The following is a 13,653-nucleotide window of genomic DNA, read 5'->3' as shown; positions in this document are numbered from 1 at the left end:
GTCATATAGAATTAAAACAAAGACTTAAACATTGAAAGAAGTTCAATCATTTTATTTTTTTTTATTTCTTTAATTATTTTTTTTAATTCTTAATTTTTGTTATTTCTTTTCTTAAGTCCATTTTTAGTGACTCTCAGTTCACAGGGTTCACAGGGTTCACTGATTACCTAGTGATGGGGTAAGGAGTTCAGAGTCCAGAGTTGAAGGATAAGATAAGATCACTTTATTTGCCCTATACAATTTTTTGCATTAGGAATTTGTCTTTTTACATACCCCAGCTTGCTCTCCATGAGACACACAGACAGGGAGAGAAGCTTGGGGTCAGAGTGCAGGGTCAGCCATTTATACAGCACCCTTGGAGCAGTTGGGGTTAAGGGCATTGCTTAGGGGCCCAACGGAGTAGGATTGCCGGCCGTTGGATTTGAGTCAGCCACAGGTGCAGATCCTGAGCCACAGAGCCACCGCTCCGCCTGAGCAGGGGGAGGGGCTGTGTTATTTCCTGCCCAGGTGCGAGGGAGAGAAGGCCAGGGGCAGCAGGTCCAGCAGGCTGGTCTTCCTGAAGGAGCTGTCCGGCTTGACAAGGTACACATCCCACTGCTGGCCAAACTGCCAACACAGGGAACACAGCGGGCTTTATCACTGCGTCTGGAGAGCCGAACCGATCCACAATCCCCGGCGCTCCACTCTAACCCACTGCCTCAGGGCCAGCTCTGAAACAAGGACCTGAGCAGTTTGTTTAGGCCTGAGAACGATTGACCACTACACCAAGGGCGGTGGGTGTCGGCCTGATTGTTGAAAATGTTTCCAGAAACAATTGGATAAGATTTGTTGGTCAACAAACTATGCTAGCTAGCAAAGAAGTGAACTTCTTTTCATTTTTTTGTAAAGTGCATTGTGTCAGACGTGCCCATGAGACTGTCTCCATTTCGAGCAGCATCTCTGCTGAGATGTGCTCCAAGTACTCCATAATGGTCACTTTCCCTATGGATGGTATAGCCCAGGTACTCATGAAAGCTCTGAAAAGCCCCATGAGCTGGGAATAGCCCCTCCATCACCTACCCTACAGCCCTCACTCACACACGTACCTCCAGCAGCACCTGTCTGCAGGCCCCGCAGGGTCCCACGAAGCTGTCCTCAACGTCACTGCAGAGCACAGACACCAGAGCACTATGAGGAGGAAGCAATTGCTCAGCAGGGTGCAGACCCGCCCAGCCACTCATGTTCAAGAGCGCCTTTTATTGGTTTGTTCAGATAGGACACTGGAGCATATCAGCAGAAACATGGATACTTTATAATAATTCCTTACACTTATGTATCGCTTTTTCTGGACACTCCACTCAAAGTGATTTACAGGTAATGGGGACTCCCCTCTAGCACCTCCAGTGTGCAGCCCCACCTGGATGATGCACCAGTACTCTCCCCACACACCAGCTCTCGGTGGGGAAGAGAACAGAGTGATGAAGCCAGTTCAGAGATGGGGATTATTATGAGGCCATGACTGGTAAAGGCCAATGGGAAATTTTGCCTGGACGCCAGGTACTGTAACACCTCAACTCTTTTAGAGAAACACCCTGGGATTTTTAATGACCACAGAGAGGTTTACTGAGAAAAAGTGTCTAGCAAAAGGAAGTGGCCAGGTCGCTAGGTATGAACAGATTTCCAAGAAACCAGGACAGTTCTCCCTCACCCGGTTGGTATGGCTTTTACCACAGACGGCGCTGATTACCAAGTGACAGCGATGGCGGTGAATTCGGTGTAGCCCTCTGCCACGGCTCTCTGCACAGCTGTCCTCTCTGCGCACACCGACAGTCCGTAGGAGGCGTTCTCCACATTGCACCCTGTAGCAGACACCCCCCCACACACACACACACACACACACACACACACACACACACACACACACACACACACACACACACACACACACACAAGACGTCAGGTTTGTGAAGGAGATCCATAGAGGAGAGGAGTGAAGGAAACTACTCTCCTCTATGGGCCTAGGTCCTCCTGCTGGCCACCACAACATCACAGATTTGTAGCCTTGCACTCTTTTAGGAAGAAGAAAAGCTGCTTTTATTGCACATTTACTCAACCTGGGGGGGATCAGAATGTCAGAGAATGGTATTTCATTGGAATGACCCATCTTGTCCAAAGTAGTGGGAACACTAAGGGCTGTGAAGTAGCAGCAAACCCGGCATGTTCCTCGGCTGTGGGAGGAAAGGCAATCTTTCCAATCTAAGCGATCTGGAGGAGTGTCTTGGCGGCTCGGATGGCTGATCGAGTCGATTCAGGAAGCCTCAAGGGTTTATACGCAGTGGTTTGCGTATTTATAAATAACAAACACCAACAGGAAGTGTGATTCAAACCACAAGAAGCTACTGAGCTGTTACCCACAAGCAAACTGCCAACTGCTCATATTGCCACAGTCAAACTGCTACTAACTAGTGAAACCAACACTACAGATGTCCCCTGGAAGTGGATAACCTTCTATGAGAGGAGATCTCTAGGTTTACTGTTTCGGTAGGATGTATGGATGTTTGGACTGATAGATCAGGCAAGACTGATAGATGTGTCAAACCTGCACTGTCACTTCTTTATAAGCACCATCTCCAGTATTTCCCAGCGAAATGCGGTAGCTACTACACTATCACCTCTGACAGTAACAACAGAAGCAAAGTCATCGCGCGCTTTGTCTTAAAAGGTACTTATCGCCAGCAGCGCACACTGACGTGCAATCTGAGCCCGCCCCCTGCTCTCACCTGTGATCACAGCGCCCTCTGTGGTCAGCAGCGCGGCGCCCACGGGGAAGTGGCTGTAGGGACAGTAGGCGAAGCCGCGAGCCGCGAGGCACTTGGACACCAGCTCCTTGACCGCGGCGGAGTCTGTGCGGAGAGAGAGTGGCGCGTGTCACAGCATCTGCGCCGGACAACCTGTCCGCCGGTTAAAGGCACAGAGCGTCTGCCTCTTCCTCTCTTCTCAGAGCTCATCCACACCGCGCGGCTGTGCTTGTTCAGAAGTGTAACGCCCCACTTTTACTGGGCCCTTATCATAAGAAAATATGAGCAACGCTGACGTATAAATAAAGATCACGGATGGGAGATTTATATGAGATTCAGATCAGGATATATAGTCCAGAATTCCTTTTACGTGATTCCCTATTTCAAACATCCTGCTTGTTATAATAATATTTAATATGTTAAGATCATTTGCCTGGCTTCAATTCCTGGGCTGCTATCTGCATGGAGTTTGCATGTTCTCCCAGTGGGTTCCCTGCGGGTTTTCCAGTTTCCACCCCACAGTCCGAAAGACATACTGGTAGGTCAATTGGTTTCTGGGAAGACCGGCCCTGGTGTGTGTGTGTCCTGCGATGGACTGGCGTCCCTCCCAGGGTGCACCCTGCCCTGTGCCCTCTGCTTGTTTTGATACGTTCCGGCTCCCCTGGGGATCCCGAGCCGGAAAAAGCAGTTAAAAATTGGATGGGTGGAAGATTTCAATTCAATTCAAAATACTTTATTCGTCCCCATGGGAGCAATTTACCTGTCATGTTACTCAATGTCTTCCTCTGGTGCTGGAAAAAAACTCACTTTCCCTGGAAAATAAACAACTGTACATAGTATATTAGAACATCAGGAATGTTACAAATGGGACAGGGCTATGCAGATCATCATGCTCATATGGTTGCTACAATATTTGTTTCAACAACCTGATTCTGTAGCTTGTTCCAGACTCCTGCAATCCTATGTGTAAAGAAATTCCCCCTGTTCTCAGTATTAGAGGCACTTAACTGTATTTTCCACTTGTGTTGTTGGTGTTTCATGGCTGATTCGGAGACTTTGAATGTTTCAATAAAACTTTAACAATACATTCCTAGAATTCTTTTCTCAGGTTACATATTACATTGGTGCTCCCTTATTTCTGTGTAAACATCTTTTAAAAGCTAACCAGTTAGCACTGCTGAGACACAGGTGGAAATCTCTCTAGCACTTGCACACACAAAAAAGGCTCTGTGTATTCTGAAAAAGGCCCAGTTACCCACAAATGAGCTCAGGGCAGATGTTAATTACCAATCCCAATAGAACTTCAGAGCCTTAAACAATCAATGAGATTTGACCAAATCGGTCTCATTCAGAGCTCAACCAGAAAAAATGGACACTATTAACATAGCAACACATTATAAGTGCATATCAACTTTTCCTACCTTTCTCCTGAATCCTCGAATTAAGTGATCTTTTGTGTTTCCTGCTGTGTGTGGTCCTTGTGTGTCAGGCTGCACCACAGTTTAAAGTCCATTGACCCCTGTCGTTAAAGTTGATTTCAGACAAGAAGCACAGGCAGAGTTGGGGATGGCATAACAGGGAAGTAAATCATAACAGAAGGCAGGACTAAACTTCTGAAGTTCACAACAGAAGGGAGAAGCTCCACGTACCTCTGAATGATTTATTATATCTGGAAAGCATTGAGGTACAGTAGACGAGATCCAAAGTCATATTTATCTTTATGATACTTCAAATCCAGGAGTCCAATTTAAAAGTAAAGGAAGAAAATGTACAGATGTATTCATTGAGATTAAAACATATTTTGTATTTTAATTGGGGGTTAATTCACAGAAATGCATTTGGAATATCTTTAAAGAATCCAAATTACAGATATCTTTAAAATAATGAAATGTCCCTAAAGAATGAGAAGGACGATATTTCATGGCACCTCAAAGTGAATTTGATTACTTTTAAAATGAGGAAGAAGTCACACTTATTGTCATAGAAGATGTGCCCCTAGCTGGTAGTACTATTTTTATATCTTTTTGGTTGATATTATATGGATACACTGAGTACAGGAAATGAGAGCTGTTTTAGTCACTCTGCTTGTAAATGTTAACAATAACAAAGATGATTGCAATTACACCAAAAAAATAAGACGTTCATATATTTGTTTGTCTTACACAGCATGATTGTTCTCTCAAACATTAACGTTGAGATCTCAAGATTCAGAAATCCTAAAGGATGACAATAATTACCAAATTAATTAGTACAATTCCAAAAAAGCTGGACTGTCAAAACAGGCAAAAGATATTTTACTAACATCGAACGAGATTGAAAATGTGCATTAATCTCCGATACTGTGATTTTGTGTCACAACCTTCACACTACTCTATGGCAGCAAGAGAACTCATGACAGCATGAAGCAGAAACAGTTAACACAACAGGTAAGATGTATCTGCGACACGTCTTTGAAGGAACTGGACATTGAATAAACCATTGCCTAGATCCACAACCATCTAGCAGCAAGCCAGAGAACAGCCTGACAACACAGCAGTAACGTACAGTGACCACTCCATATCCTTCTAAATGTGCTACCATACATAGACCGATTAACTGATCATTGTTGCCATTGTTGTGGGAAATTCTTCATCAGAGGTGCAGGACACACTCTTGAGCAGATTCAGCTTTATTGAGCTCAAGAATGACAGCAACGAGCGCTGGGTCTACCCCACAGAACAGACACTGCAAGGGTTTCCCGGCTCTTATATACAGTCAGAAAGAAGTTTGTCTCACAATCAGAGTGCTTGTCCTGTTCTTTGATCTGTAATTTCTTCCTGTCCGGCTCGGTCTTGCTCTAGGTTCTGTCCTTTGATATGCAGCAGACATTCATCTGCTTTATCCTGTTCGTGGTGTGTTTGTGGGTGTTGTTCCTGTCTTTTATTATGTAGTGTTAAGTCAATGGGGCTGCTAAAGCAAGTCAGCTTTATGGCATCTTAGCCTAACTTTGGTTGAAGGCTAAATTAACAGACCCCAGCAACACCTCCCACAATGTGCTCCACTGGTGATATTGCGGTGATGGATAAGTGAGATATATACATGTCCCACTTCACCATATGTACAGTATATGTTGCACTTCAGGAAGGAAACAACGTGTCCATTCAGGCACAAGACATTTATTTAGGCTTCTGTAAATTTACAAAGATTAGAAATGAGAAAATGAGTGCTGATATTCAGGCATCTGGGGGAAAAGCAGCCTCATTCACACTACTTAATGGCCATTCAGTAAATCAGCCGTTGATTCACACTCGCATAAAAATAATCACGTGGATCTAACCTAAACACCTCACTTAAATAAAAAAAAATCGATTTTCACATTGTGCATTGCATTGACATGCAATATAAATGCGAGCTGATAATTACAATGACAATCAATGCTGCACTGATGAAACAGGTGATCACACAGGAAGAAATCAATACCAGATCCTCCAGCAGACTGATTCTTTTGTCATTCTGAAATCACGTGATTTTGTCTGAAGGCTGCTCTCGTGGAGCTGTAGTTTAAAAGCAAATTTAAGGGGTTTATTCTGGATAGTGGGGGGGGGTTTAATAGGGAGTGTGTGGCACGAGGGAGATGCCGGTCAGCTGCTGGGTGCCCCCTGCGCCAGCGTGTCCAGAGCCACCCCTTCGAAACGCAGTATGTGCCAGCCCTCGCTGGCAGTCAGGTCCTGGGCACCTTGCCTGGCGTAGAAATCCAGCGACGGCTTGTTCCAGTCCAGCACCGTGAACTGCAGGCGGGCACACTGGTTCTGCCGGGCGATCTGCGCCGGGGGGGGGGGTACAAAACCAACAACATGGGGGTCACTCTCCTGCCGCGGGGCCCCCCGGACACATCGTGCCAGAACAGCCAAGCCATCCTTTGCGAGGGCAGAGACAGACCAGCCACGGACAGAGCAGCAGACGCCGACACAGGCAGAGAGCACGGCAACAGCTCGGACTCCCCAGAGGCAGACTTCGCAACGATTCTGAGGCTGGACAGGTCAGCACAGAGCCCCGAATCATAGACACGACCACACTCGGAAGTACAGCAGCCTTCTTTATTATACAGAGGGCCTGTCATGGCCGACATTGCTGAGAGACGGTAGAAGCACACCCAAGCTTCAGCAGCTTGAGCAGACAGCCAGAGCACCCTCGGGTGATTCCCCGTCTCCTGTCACTTCCAGAAATGAAATCCACCGCTGGTCTTCTAACGCCCCGAATTCGGCAAAATATTACACAAATATTACAAAAATACACCCCACTCCTCACATGTATTTCCAGAGTGTCAAACTGTGAGATACCAGCTTTGTAACCGACTGCCACGCACATACAGTAAAATTCCAAGGACTGCTTCACACACGGTATAGGAAACTGGCACAGGGAGCCCATTAAAACCACTAACTACAAATACAGAGGATAAAGAGTCCCACATTATAGCCACTTGTATTTAGATGGATACTGTATACTTGTAAACAGTAGAAGGTTCAAGAATACTGTACTTCTCAAGCACGGCTACCTCTATGTAAACTACATTAGACAGACTAACACTTTTGAAACAGTCTACACATACTACAGATCCCTAATAAGCTTCTATGACCATTCTGCCCTACTGTCACCAGTATATACTGGACCTCCTGCTACATATGGAGTTACATAACGGGTCTGTTGGAGTCTGTGCTGCAAAGGAACAAACAGAGATTAAATCCACACTGAAAACTGGAAAGAAAGAACATTTTGGCTGCGGGGAGACGCCTGAGAAAGGCTCAACAGCTGAAATACGTTTTTTTCCTTCTACTTTTTCGGCACTGAATTCTACGTCTCCGACAGCAGCCATGTTGGTAAGGGCACGTCACGCCTGGGGCTGCCCCTGTGCCAGGAGCTCGAAAGCAGACCCCTCGCAGCGCATGAAGTGGTACCCCAGGCTGTCAGTGATGTCCCAGCAACCCTGGCTCACATAGAAGTCCCGGGAACCCGTGTTCCAGTCCAGGAGGGCGAAATTGAGCTGAGAGCAGCCAGCCACCTTTCCCTCCTGCAGCCACAACAACACAAAACAGAGCTCGGTGAAGGCCGCCTGCGCTGGCGTTAGGAGACACACCTTCACACGCGGGGTTATAATAATGATCCCTTATATCTGGACACTCTAGTCAAAGCGCTTTACAGGTAATGGGGATCCCCTCCACCACCACCACCAGTGTGCAGCCCCACCTGGATGATGCGACGGCAGCCAGAGTGCGCCAGTACTCTCCCCACACACCAGCTCTCAGTGGGGAGGAGAACAGAGTGATGAAGCCAGATCAGAGAGGGGGATTATTAGGAGGCCATGACTGGTAGAGGCCATGGGGAAATTTGACCAGGATGCCAGGGTAACACCCCTACTTTTTTCAAGAAACGCCCTGGGATTTCTAATGACCACAGAGAGTCAGCGCCCCCTACTGGTCCCACTAACACCTCTTTCAGCAGCAACCTCAGCCTTTTCCAGCAGGGATCCTCCTGCTTCATTTTGCACAGTTGGATTCATTCCACGTGCGCAGCGGGATCTATACTTGGTCGCACTCCTCGTCACAGTCCTCCACCAGCAAAAGCGAATTCATGTTCCGTGACATCGTACCTCTCCAAGGAACCTTCGGTTTTACAAAAAGCCAAGACTCCCAAAAGACGACCACGACACAACGCAACACGCATGCTAAACAACAGTAAGCACAAAAAGGAGCATGCACAAACACAGCAGGCTCTGGCTGTTTGACCTTGAAGGGACGCAGATGCTCACGCAGAAGGCCGATAGTCACAACACAATGGCGTAGGTATCGCTTCCCTAACGTTCAACTCTTCTGTAAAAAAATTTCACTTATTCTTAAAGGGCTGGTTAGGCACTTTTCAGGACAAAATAATACAAAAAAACCATTGCAACAGGGCAGAAAAATGGTTTTCAATCTGGGTTATAACTACCGCCAATGACCCTGCCCTTGATTTCCTGTGGAAGTCTACTGCCCGGTCTAGGATCATGGTCACTGAAGGACCACCATTCGATTTCTGCAGCACAAGAGAGATCAAATTGACCAAAGAGAGGAGTAAAAGGCAAAATCAGACCACAAATCCTCATCTGACGCTCGTCAGGACTCTGAGGACGAAAGCCAGCATTTTAAATGTGACCCAGAAGCTGCGAATGTGTGAGCCTCCTTAAACCACAAGAACAAAAACAAGATGGAGTCATACCACACCGCATTCCAGAAAGGGAGACGGGGGCACACCAAAAGAGGAGCAAGAGACACAAGATGTGACACACTGGCAGCGCAGCGCTCGAGAGACAGCACATGCAGCGAGGCTTGCAGGCGACGAGCAGAGCTGTGGGCACTCACCTGAGCCACTCTTCTCATCAGTGCACACCCAAGCCCTTTCCCTGCAACCGCAAGACAGAGACGTCAGCTTTCATCAGCACCAACACCTCCAAGAGGGAAAATGACCCACACAAAGCAATGCATTACAGTTGTAAGATCTTAACTTAAGGCAATACTCTTCCCCTCGATAACAAGTTCAGGGAAATTGCTTTCAAGAGACAGTGTCAGTCTACTCTGGAACCATACACTGTCTATACAGATCCTCAGAAAGGAAGAAAGAACAATCTGCAATGCTGGTCTGCAGACCCCCAGTTCAGGAAGTGTTATAGGTTATACTAAATCACCATGTTTTAAAGATCAGGAGCCCTCATAACCTACTGATTATGAACTTACTGAATTAAGTAATTTGCTCAATTGACACATTTTGGTGGAGAGCTGAAGGGTATTTAAAGTCAAGTTATTCCAAACCCTTAGAAGCTGCACACTTTCAGGTGACCTACAAAACCTGCTGGGGCTCCCAAAGACCAAGGATGGAGAACCCTTCAATAGACCATATAAATAGAAATGGACCGTGTGAACCCTGTGTCACATGGGCAGAATGATTTTTTGCTCTACACCGGACTTTCCAATGAACACAGCTTTCCACAGTATCCGAGAGGCCAGGTGTGGTCAGGCTTGGGTATGGTCAGCCCAAGCTGAATTCCGAGCCCCTCTGTGGTTCTGAAGCACAACAGAAGCACAACAGGCTTCTCCTTCCTGAGCATCCCCCCCCCCCCAACACCAGACCCCCGCACTCACCTCTGTACTCAGGCATGACATACAAGTCCTCCATGTACACCGCCCGGCCCTTCCAGGTGCTGTAGGTGTAGAAGTACAGCGCGTAGCCCACCTTGCTGTGCCCTGACACAGACACAAAGCCAGGGGAACACCAATCAGAGTCCTGCAGCCTTTCGCTATGAGCTATGAACCAGCTTAATCACCTGGCCATCAAAGCAAACACGCCAAAGACAAGACAGGGCATTGTGAGTTTAAATAAGGTGGTTGGTGAGGTCATTCAAGCCATCTAGTTCCAGAATCTCTGATCCAGCCATCCAGCCCGTTTGGTTGGTAAAAGCTAATTGATCCAAGGATCCCATCCAGTCATTTCCTGAAAGCAGCCTGGCTATCAGCTTAGAACACATGGGTGAGTGAGGTGCCATTGTAATCGCGGAGCTCCACAGACCGGAGTGAACTGGACCAGTCCAGAGGAGGAAAGGGCCCACCTACCTTCCTTGCTCTTGTGCTCCTCTGGCACCTCTGCTATCAGGCACTTGAAGAAGGGGTGGTTGGAGAAGCCGTCTGTCTCCAGCACTGCAGGGGGAGAGAAGGACATCGGTCAGCAGTACCAGGGTGCCATGTGTCCAGCCAATTCAATGGTTATTCAATTCACATCATCAGGAGCTCAAGGAGGTGTGAAGAGGCTGTGGTCATTCCAAGACATAACCTGGCTTGATCATGGCCACGTCCTGGGCTCATTGTGATCTCACTACCTTTAACAGTGTCCTGCTGGCCAATCAGGCCTGCCAGACCTGAAATCAGTTAAGACTGGTCTAATTTATCATCTAATAAATCTAATTAAATAATCAAGGGGCGCAGTTGTGCCAAATCCCATTGGAGCCCGTGGCCAGAGGGATGTGATTTAAGAAGGTCACATAACAGCAGCATGATCCAGGTTAACCTAGGCTCTTCCATTCCATGTTGTTATTCCACTGAGGTGATAAGTAAGCAATTAAAGATCATCACAGTGATTCATATACCAGAAAGGCTCAACTCCTGCAATGGAGTGGTTCTCAACTCCTGGACTACAGATTAAGAAGAAAGGAAGGATTGCAGTCAGTTTCTGTTGGCACTGCAGGACCTCTGGACAAAATGTAACAACGTCATGAAGCACAATTCAACTGCCTTTCATTCCGTCATGGTCTGCAGATTTTCCCGACATCATTAAGCGCAACACATCCAGCCCTCGATAACGCTGGTAAGGGGATTCTCCACCCCTCCAGCCCTTGAGCCACACAGACAGACGATTCCGTCCGGGATTCTTACCTTCCTGCGTTATCTTCACCTGGTCAGACATTTTCTCATAGCTAGCCAGCTCCTGCAAAGCCCAAGACACAAGTATTCAGCATCCCGGGAGGTAACTGAAGTTGCTCCAGCAGTGCGCTTGAACCTAGCAGAATAACCAACAGCAAAAAGGAGAACCCAGGGCGGCCAGAAGGGTTGACTTAAGGGGATCGATTCAGGACTCCTTTGCCCCGAGAGCGAGGAGTGTGTGGCTGTTCCACACTTCAAGCACAGCAAACTCCCAGGAGCAATGAGCAAGACCAGTCCCAGTGGCCTCCGCTCATGCGAGGCCAACAGGTTCTTAAAACAAATGGGATGCCTCGCCCATCGATTCTTAATAAGCGGCACCTAAAGGTTAATTCCACGTTGACAAGTGGAAAAAAAAGAAATAACACAGCCTTTTGGCTGGTGAACCTTCTTTTTTTCTTTAATTCTGCCTTTCAGCGCGGAATTCGTACTGCACTGCATTCCGATCCAGTTCGGGATCCGGGTACTGCGGCAAAGCGGGAGAAACCGTCATTTAACACACATGTCCCATTTCTCCCGTCTCTCCCAGCGCGAAGGAAGTCGGACCCCAGGCACAAGCTATCCGGTTGCAATTCCTGTTCAGTCACAGCAGAATTACTGTACTTCGCTTTGCATACGTCATCCAGCTTGAAGGCAGGAATTCAGCTGTTGCCTTCAAAAAATATATTAGACCTGAATCCCTTCACGGTGAACGGTAAACCCATCTCGCTTGAGGACTGAAAAATATCTGAGAGCAAACAGATCATTGCCAATATAATGGCTGTTTTTAAATATTCCGCTTCTTCCAAAGATGCCATATACAGTATACTATGGAAGCCCGTTTCCGCCAGGGAGTAAAAAAATAACGCGCTATGGTATCTCAGAATTCCGATTTAGCATCTCAGAATTCCGACTTCGAAATAGCCCATATTTCATTGCCTGTCCTTTTGTTATTGCAACGGATTCGGGTTCTAGGGGTTGTGCCCTCGCCGCTCCCACCCTACTTCGTGCCTCGCTGCATGGGCTCGAACCCGGGTCTTGCCAGCTGAGCTAAAGGAGACCTTCTTTTTTAAGTAGAAAATGACATACAATGGAAATATGTAAAAGCATAAGTTTCAGCTTTTATGATTGTGAATTCCTCTGGATGTGAAGTGTCTATTTCTGTATCGTATTTCATATTCTGTCTCTGTTTTTGTATTTCTGGTGTTTAAATAAAAACTTTTTTTAAAAGCCCACTGTCCACTATTCCATCCGGTTACTATGGAAGCCTCACTGGCGGAAATGGGATTCTATAAAAAAGTGTAATTAATTTGATTTTTATCAGGGCACTGTTCAAGACAAGGCTTCAGGCCTATAGATCCTATGATCCTGTACGATTCATGGATATAGTGTAATGGAACGGCCGACATACAGGTTGTACGATCTGGTTGCAGTGTGGTGACGGCACTGCCCTCCCCTGCGCATAACAAGGATGCTGGTAAAGGTCTCCTTTAGCTCAGCTGGCAAGACCTGGGTTCGAGCCAATGCAGTGAGGCATGAAGTAGGGTAGGAGCAGTGAGGGCACAAGCCCTAGAACCCGAATCTGTTACAATAACAAAAGGACAGACAGTGAAATATGTGCTTCCATAGTACCTGGATGGAATAGTGGACAGTGGGCTTTTTAAAAAAAGTTTTTATTTAAACACCAGAAATACAAAAACGAATGTGAGAATGACAGAATGTGAAAAAAGATAAAGAAATAGACACTTCACATCCAGAGGAATTCACAATTATAAAAGCTGAAACTTATACTTTTTACATATTTCCATTGTATGTCCTTTTTTACTTAAAAAAGGTCTGATTTAGCTCAGCTGCCAAGACCTGGGTTCGAGCCCATGCAGCGAGGCACGAAGTAGGCTGGGAGCGGCGAGGGCACAAGCCCTAGAACCCGAATCCGTTGCAATAACAAAAGGACAGACAGTAAAATATGGGCTATTTCGAAGTCGCAAATGTGAGATATAAAGTCGCAAATGTGAGATACCATAGCGCGGTTTTTTTTTTACTCGCTGGCGGAAACGGGCTTCCATAGTATACTGTAAATATAAAGAGCAAGAATTGATTTAGTTTAAAAAATCGGGTCGGAGCGACGTTTTCTCTCGGCGCGAACTCACCATGATCATCCGAGCTATGTCTTTGCAGTCCTCCGAGGTGGCTTCGCGGATTGAATACTGCATTGCTCGTCCGTAATTGAAACAACTGTGGCTGGTAGTTCACCTGCACGGTGTGTCGGAGCGCCGGCGAGCTGCTGTCTGGCTGGAATGAGCGAACTGTCTGCAAATTGAGCAGCGCACCGCGTCACCCTTGCGTCTTAAAGTGGCAGCGCCACAGACTCACAGCCACCCGTGACTCACATGCCCCGTGGGCATATTATATCCCCA

The 13,653-nt window shown here is 46.9% G+C and overlaps 2 protein-coding genes across 3 annotated transcripts; both read right to left on the bottom strand.

Annotated features, from left to right (window-relative positions):
• Positions 1-31: 31 nt before the first annotated feature.
• LOC102693997 (cytidine deaminase) lies at positions 32-5,828 on the bottom strand. Its single transcript, XM_006627489.3, has 6 exons — positions 4,199-5,828; positions 3,538-3,589; positions 2,760-2,882; positions 1,727-1,838; positions 1,086-1,143; positions 32-606 (listed from the first exon to the last, which is right to left on the bottom strand). The coding sequence occupies exons 2-6, from the start codon at positions 3,542-3,544 to the stop codon at positions 493-495; spliced, it is 414 nt and encodes a 137-aa protein (XP_006627552.2). The 5' UTR covers positions 3,545-3,589; positions 4,199-5,828; the 3' UTR covers positions 32-492.
• An 84-nt stretch (positions 5,829-5,912) lies between these two features.
• sat2a.1 (spermidine/spermine N1-acetyltransferase family member 2a, tandem duplicate 1) lies at positions 5,913-13,546 on the bottom strand. Of its 2 annotated transcripts, none has more exons than XM_006627442.3 (6): positions 13,387-13,546; positions 11,213-11,264; positions 10,397-10,480; positions 9,929-10,030; positions 9,152-9,192; positions 5,913-6,577 (listed from the first exon to the last, which is right to left on the bottom strand). In XM_006627442.3, exons 1-6 carry the CDS (start codon positions 13,447-13,449, stop codon positions 6,398-6,400), a joined length of 522 nt encoding a protein of 173 aa, XP_006627505.1. In that variant the 5' UTR covers positions 13,450-13,546; the 3' UTR covers positions 5,913-6,397. The 2 variants fall into 2 exon arrangements, with proteins under 2 accessions (XP_006627505.1, XP_015196316.1); XM_015340830.2 differs by lacking the exon at positions 5,913-6,577 and adding an exon at positions 6,840-7,824.
• Positions 13,547-13,653: the final 107 nt, after the last annotated feature.

Source organism: Lepisosteus oculatus, chromosome 3 (genome assembly GCF_040954835.1).
Source record: "Lepisosteus oculatus isolate fLepOcu1 chromosome 3, fLepOcu1.hap2, whole genome shotgun sequence".
In the NCBI taxonomy this organism is placed as follows: Eukaryota; Metazoa; Chordata; class Actinopteri; order Semionotiformes; family Lepisosteidae; genus Lepisosteus; species Lepisosteus oculatus.
Note: the sequence above shows the minus strand (reverse complement) of the source record. Positions and strands in the feature narration are given on the sequence as shown.

Bases quoted from the DNA above. Each gene is read 5' to 3' on its own strand.
- LOC102693997 (XM_006627489.3), bottom strand. The intron at 1,144-1,726 runs GTAATCAGCGCC...TGTGCTCTGCAG, and splicing joins ACCGCCATCGCTGTCACTTG to TGACGTTGAGGACAGCTTCG. The intron at 607-1,085 runs GTACGTGTGTGA...CTGTGTTGGCAG, and splicing joins GCAGACAGGTGCTGCTGGAG to TTTGGCCAGCAGTGGGATGT.
- sat2a.1 (XM_006627442.3), bottom strand. From the start codon at position 13,449: ATGCAGTATTCAATCCGCGAAGCCACCTCGGAGGACTGCAAAGACATA. The intron at 11,265-13,386 runs GTGAGTTCGCGC...TGGGCTTTGCAG, and splicing joins ACATAGCTCGGATGATCATG to GAGCTGGCTAGCTATGAGAA. The intron at 10,031-10,396 runs GTAGGTGGGCCC...TGTCTGTGTCAG, and splicing joins GGAGCACAAGAGCAAGGAAG to GGCACAGCAAGGTGGGCTAC.